This window comes from Dreissena polymorpha, chromosome 6, assembly GCF_020536995.1.
Source record: "Dreissena polymorpha isolate Duluth1 chromosome 6, UMN_Dpol_1.0, whole genome shotgun sequence".
NCBI classification, from domain to species: Eukaryota; Metazoa; Mollusca; class Bivalvia; order Myida; family Dreissenidae; genus Dreissena; species Dreissena polymorpha.
Genome location: NC_068360.1, coordinates 60,980,998 through 60,987,098, shown reverse-complemented (window position 1 = coordinate 60,987,098; position 6,101 = coordinate 60,980,998). Strand labels below are relative to the sequence as shown.

General features: G+C 37.4%; 1 protein-coding gene across 1 annotated transcript; it reads left to right on the top strand.

Moving 5' to 3' along the window:
* Positions 1 to 527: 527 nt before the first annotated feature.
* LOC127835720 (uncharacterized) lies at positions 528 to 1,570 on the top strand. Its single transcript, XM_052362157.1, has 3 exons — positions 528 to 629; positions 814 to 990; positions 1,157 to 1,570. The coding sequence occupies exons 1-3, from the start codon at positions 528 to 530 to the stop codon at positions 1,568 to 1,570; spliced, it is 693 nt and encodes a 230-aa protein (XP_052218117.1).
* The last annotated feature ends 4,531 nt before the right edge of the window (positions 1,571 to 6,101 follow it).

Here is a 6,101-nt window from a genome sequence, read left to right as displayed (position 1 = left end):
CATATCTTTCCTTTGACCAAAATTAAACGCAATTTTTCAAGCTTGGAGATTTCAAATAATAACTCTATTACCGACTTTAAAGTAAGCAAACTAGGACTAATTTTTTTTTTGGTGATAACTTATCACACACCATACCGGTAAATTAATTGTTAAATTGAGTCTGCAAGTAAAGACTATTAATACGTTAAAATAGAGGAAACAAAAATGATAAAAGAAATTGTAGCCATCGTAGCGTATTCAAGTTGGTTTCCGCTTAACGAACGGGAGGTCACGAATAGCAGAAGATATGAAAATTTTCAGCGCCACATTTTTCAACCTTCCAAAGCCGCAGACTTTGATGTTAATCCTCCACCATCTTATACATAGATGGTGACGTCACTACGTTATTGTCACCTCTATGTACGATATCGGTAAAGGAGAGACGGCACATCCTGTTCGCCACTGATGATCAACTAACCTTACTGTCCCGTGCGAAGACATGGTACCTGGATGGTACATTCAAAGTGGTCCGGGCACCGTTCAAACATATGTTATCTGTCCACGCCTTCATCAGAGCTGGCGACTGTATGAAGCAAGTTCCGCCGTGCTTCATCCTGATGTCAGGGAAAAAGCGAAAAGATTACAAAAGGGTATGTAAATGACCAGCAATACTTTTATAATAAACATGTCCGGTGAATTACTTAAGCGCCTTTTTTCATTTCTTCTACTTTGGTTTTCAGGTGTTATCCGCTCTCCTACATATTGTCTTATAATAAACATGTCCGGTGTATTACTTAAGTGCCTTTTTTTCATCTCTACTACTTTGGTTTTCAGGTGTTATCCGCTATCCTACAACATCTGCCGTCAACCGAGGTTAAGTCGTTTGTGGTGGATTACGAGGCTGGACTGTGGCAGGCCATAAGAGCCGTGTTTCCCCAACCTGATATCCAAGGCTGCGCTTTTCACTTTGGACAGACCCTCTATCGGAAGGTTCAAGAATTCGGATTGCAGGTATATTGTATATATTGTATTTATAATTCCATGTGTTTATTTCAGTGTTTTTATGAAATGAGTCGCGTTTTTCTGAAATGAACAGTGTAATTAGTATGCATATCGTCACATATATCATATATACTGTATTTATACATATAATGTATAATAATTTATATATTTTCAGACTGCACACAACGAGCGCTGTAACGTGTATGCACTCCTCAGAAAGACATTTGCACTGCCGCTACTACCCGTGGAGGACATTCGAACTGCTTTCGACACATTACGGACGAAATCGGACACTGACGCGACGGACAGATACTTTGACTACCTAGAACGGACGTGGATGACAAACCCACTGTGGCCTATTGATAGTTGGTGCGTATTCGGTCGGTTCATACGCACCAACAACGACTGCAAGGGCTGGCATCATCGCCTGAACCGACGTGCGAAGAAAGGGAATTTCCCCTTTTACTTGTTGGTTCAACTGTTGTGTGAAGAGGCGAATCTGCTGAATACACAGGTGCGGTTAGTGAGAGAGGGAAAGTTGAGGAGACATCAGAATAAACAGACACTTCAGGTACAGGGGAAGCTCTAGGGAGTGTGGAAAAGAAACAACGAGCGTTCCATCTCAACTAGTCAGCTGCTGGACTTGTGTTCAGCCATGTACGGACCTGTGTAAATAGTTGTTGTTGCTGTTGTTGTTTGTTTAAATAGTGTTTAAATTTGTTATGAATAAAACGTTTGAATAAAATCATTTTCATAAATTCAATGTTGATAATATTAAGATATAGTTATATTGATTACTGATGTATTACTGTCTTTTTGTAAACTTTTCTTATTGATTTAATGTATTGATATTAATATTATTATACACACTGCGTAACTTTCTATATTTATAAGTTGTTGCTGTTGTTGTATATAAGTACATAAGTATCTAATAAACCATCAACACAAAAAAGTTTTTCTTATATATTTCTCTTTCTATTCATCTGTACTGTTTACATTTAACATAGATGCAAAAAATGTAACAATAAAAATGATGGGGCGAGTCGTTATATATTATATACGCAAAAACATAGTTATGTTACTGTGGTAACGCATAATATTAATTGCAAGAGTTGATAAAATTCCAGGTGTAGAAATCTTGAACATATCATGCAGGATGCGATACAGTATTCCAGTTTCTGTTGAAAGTTCCTGAAAAAGGTGAAAGTTAAAGTAAAGCATTTTAACAAATTTCATCAAACTTCTAATTTGCCAAATCTTAAGATATTTTTTCAATACCCCACCAGTTTTTACCGACTTAAACACAATAAAATCGAAATTAAATTAAAATCCTACCATATAAGTAATGATTGGGCGAGTCGTTATCTATGTGGGGCGAGTCGTTATACATGTGGGGCGAGTCGTTGTAAAAGTGGGGCGAGTCGTTATAAAAAGTGGGACGAGTCGTTATGGGGCGAGTCGTTAAGGGGGCGAGTCGTTAGTAAACCGTTAGGACGGATCACATTCCCCTGATTTGGGGATTTGTGCTTCCGCCCAAATAGTTCCGCGTAGGAATGAATATTTTTTATAATGAGAAAAACGGTGTTAAATATGTGTTTACAATGAAATGTTGTTTAAAGAAATGTTATTTAATATGTTTAAATGCGATTTTGAATCTCTATTAAGACTGATAGCGATTTTCGGAAGCACGATTACTTGACTAACTTTCGCTTTTACTTTTCACTAGTAAAAGAAGTGCTACCCACATTTCCTTGCGCGTTAGTACACAGGTCAGTAAAACCGGTGTGTACACAATGAATCCTCCACCGTGACCAAGAGAAGCATTGTTCAACAGACCCAACATCCCTTGAGTTTGGGGTGCGTTTTTATATGAATTGCATTAAGTTGATTTCTCCAAATACTTCTAGTTGAACAAATATACTTATTTCTTTTTTAGTATAACAAAGAGCGATACAGTTTGCTACTACCGAACAGCTGATCTAGCAGTCCAACGGGACTTTCCACGTCGTCCACAAGCCATTTTATCAACTGCTGTCGGTACACTTAAGCCAATAGACTATAAATCAAAGTGACATGCGAACCATCCGCTTCATCGGCTGCTTAACCGCAAGGAAATCCTGATAAATAGCGTGCATATAGCGTATTTCATTTACATCGCGTTCATAAATTAATAATATAATTACTACGACTACTTTCCCATGTCTGTGAAGTGTACCCTTTCAAAATTATAAATAATGAGCACATTTTATACTAGACTGATTCCCTGTTTGCAGTAGGAAGAGTCTATTATCAATAATGCTTGCAAATTATTCAACAAACTATGCCATGTCCATATTTGACCTTTAGTGGGGTCATTACTTTTTTAATGATGAATGATGAAGAAAATAGGTTTAAACTAAGTAAAAGTCCAGACAAACTACAATTTGCTGAGATTGGACGATTTATATGTAAGTTAGCAACTTACTGTTCGAGTGTGACCTAGTGTTTGAGGTAGGGTGCCGGCTGTTAAACATGCCATCCAGTACCCACATTTTGAAAAACTGTTGGTGAATTATTTTTTTTTAAAGTCTTTGCAAACCTTTTATTGACCAAATTTTACAATTGAAGTTTATGTGTGATTATTACCTTAAAGTTATGGAGACTGGATAACAAATTGTTCTGGGGCGGCTAATTTTCTAGTCTATCGATTAACGGTTAAGCAACCATTGAATAAAACATTATCGCAAGATAATCTTATTTTCATACATAATCGTGTACAAGGAATATTGCATGAGTGCGGTGTTCCGCCAAGGTTGTGCGGTGTTCCGCCAAGGTTGTATCACAGGAGTGATTGCGGGAAACTTTATTTCGCGAGCCCGCTGGAAGATCACAACCATTCAATCTAGTGTATATCTATATCTATATACAAAACATTATCAACGCTATTACTCCTTTATTCTGTAGATAAACGTTACTAAATGAAGAACTCCACAAACATGAATGAGATATACATGTCAACGTAACATACATTACATTATTAAGACATGCAAATGCCTCAGTCACAAATAATCCGGTCGCCGGCCGATGTGTCCGTTTTCCAGGCATCGGGAAGACTGGACACGTCGGAGCCGTCAGCCGTCCTATGAGTGACAAAGTTTAAAACATCAGTCACAAATAGACACCGATCACTGTCCGATCAGCGGCCGACGTTTTTTTCCGCTCATCGGGCTTGCGCCGGCCGATGATCGCACGCACATCGGGTCATTTTGTAGCATAAAATAAATGTTTTATTGCATTATGAAACGCTTGGATTTGCCAAGATCGTTTTGTGGCGGCAAGTCCATTCTCGTGATTAACTACGGTATTTCTTTTGGTGAGTTGTAAAACTGTTTTCCTTTATTGAACATGTTGTTTTATTGCATTATGAAATGTGTGCCAATTAGTGTAATTATTGTAATTATTGTGATATTCATTTCATTCATATTTCATATTATCGCATGTTTTCTTCTGTTTTAAAATTACTGTAATTGGTTTGTTTTGGTCTTTCCGTCATCGCTATATCGGTCAGCGTCAATAACATGGATTAAACAGAGCTATAGACTTTGATTGTCATGCCCCATACACAACATACAAACATGTTTATGAAAGCATGTATGCAATGTAAAGGTAAAAGCATAAGTACATGTACATATATAAAACATAAGCCTTGTGTGATTCTCTAAGAATCCGTCAAGATTGTACTTAATGTTTGAGGTTCTTCCGCTCATGAGGCTGCGTTATGTGAGGAGCCTGAGTGTGTCCCAGCACTCCTACCGTATTAATTAAGTAGACTCACACAACTTGGGGAGAATTTTTAATTTAACCTGATGTCGTGGCCAGTGAAAACTTCTTGTTCAGTTTGTACTTTAATTTGCTTGGCATGTTAAATTGCGTGGAATGTATTGGTAGCTGGAGCATCCGTATTTGGAAAATTGACACTTGCTTACTTTAGTATGCCATGGTGATCATCAGAAGGATTTAAGTGAGGTGCAGCACATCTCCTAAGTTCCCCAAAACGTGTTTGTTTCTTTGTTTAGTTGTTTTTTTTTCGTTTTCAGTCATATCAGATCATGGCGGTCCGTTAACAAACGTACACCTTTTTCCTGGGCTAGGTGGTGTAACAGTACTGCGTACATCATAATTAATTCCAAATTAAACTAGAGCTTTGTCACAGACGTGACGACTGACGAATACCCCCACATGCCGCATTGACACAGAATGTTTAAAACGCCCTAAGTGACCCCGTGACCTAGTATTTGACCTGACATGGCCCATTTTCAAATTTGACCTACACATCATCTAGATACAACTTCTGAACAAGTTTGGTGATGCTCAGATGAAAACAACTTGAATCAGAGAGCGGACACCATGCTCAATGTTTAAAACGCACTAAGTGACCCCGTGACCTAGTTTTTAACCCGGCATGACCCATATTCGAACTTGACCTAGATATCATCTAGATACAACATCTGACCAAGTTTGGTTACCGAGTCAAAACATACACGTATATCGCTCATAATAATATCGAAAATGATCACAACAAACAGTGTTGTTGTTTTCTGTTGATTTTTTTTTTCGAATATGGATAAATTATTTTCGATTGTCACGAATTTTCCCAATTAACTTCGTTTCACTTATCGTCATAAAACAATAATGAAATGTAATGTATATGCATATTAAAATAAAACATTTTTCTTTTAATATATTTTTTGCTTTACACAATGAAATAATGGTGTTAATGATCACTTACTTAAATAGTATTGGATTTTCCGTTTATCTCCCGTTGATCTGATAAAAAACCGGCAGATATTCGAGCTTAAGGCTGGATTGGTCATTGTCGGCTCGGTTACTTCTTACATGTACACCGGGTAATCTTAAGTATACTTAAATGTACCCCGGGTACGGACAATATACTAATACATAGCCGACCAATTGATACTGTACCCGAGATTTAATTCACGCCCAAAATCCGATTTCGTAAACCGCGTTACGGAATACGAAAAAAAAATCTCGTTGAATTTTTTTTCCTGAAAATTCGTTTTCAGCAGGAAGTTCGGTAATACAGAGGCCATTTTACAGAATACTGACATAAATATGAATAT

Excerpts from the sequence above, each read along its gene's own strand:
- LOC127835720 (XM_052362157.1), top strand. The coding sequence starts at position 528 with ATGTTATCTGTCCACGCCTTCATCAGAGCTGGCGACTGTATGAAGCAA. Across the intron at positions 630-813 it reads AGCGAAAAGATTACAAAAGG|GTGTTATCCGCTATCCTACA; the intron begins GTATGTAAATGA and ends TTTGGTTTTCAG. Across the intron at positions 991-1,156 it reads TTCAAGAATTCGGATTGCAG|ACTGCACACAACGAGCGCTG; the intron begins GTATATTGTATA and ends ATATATTTTCAG.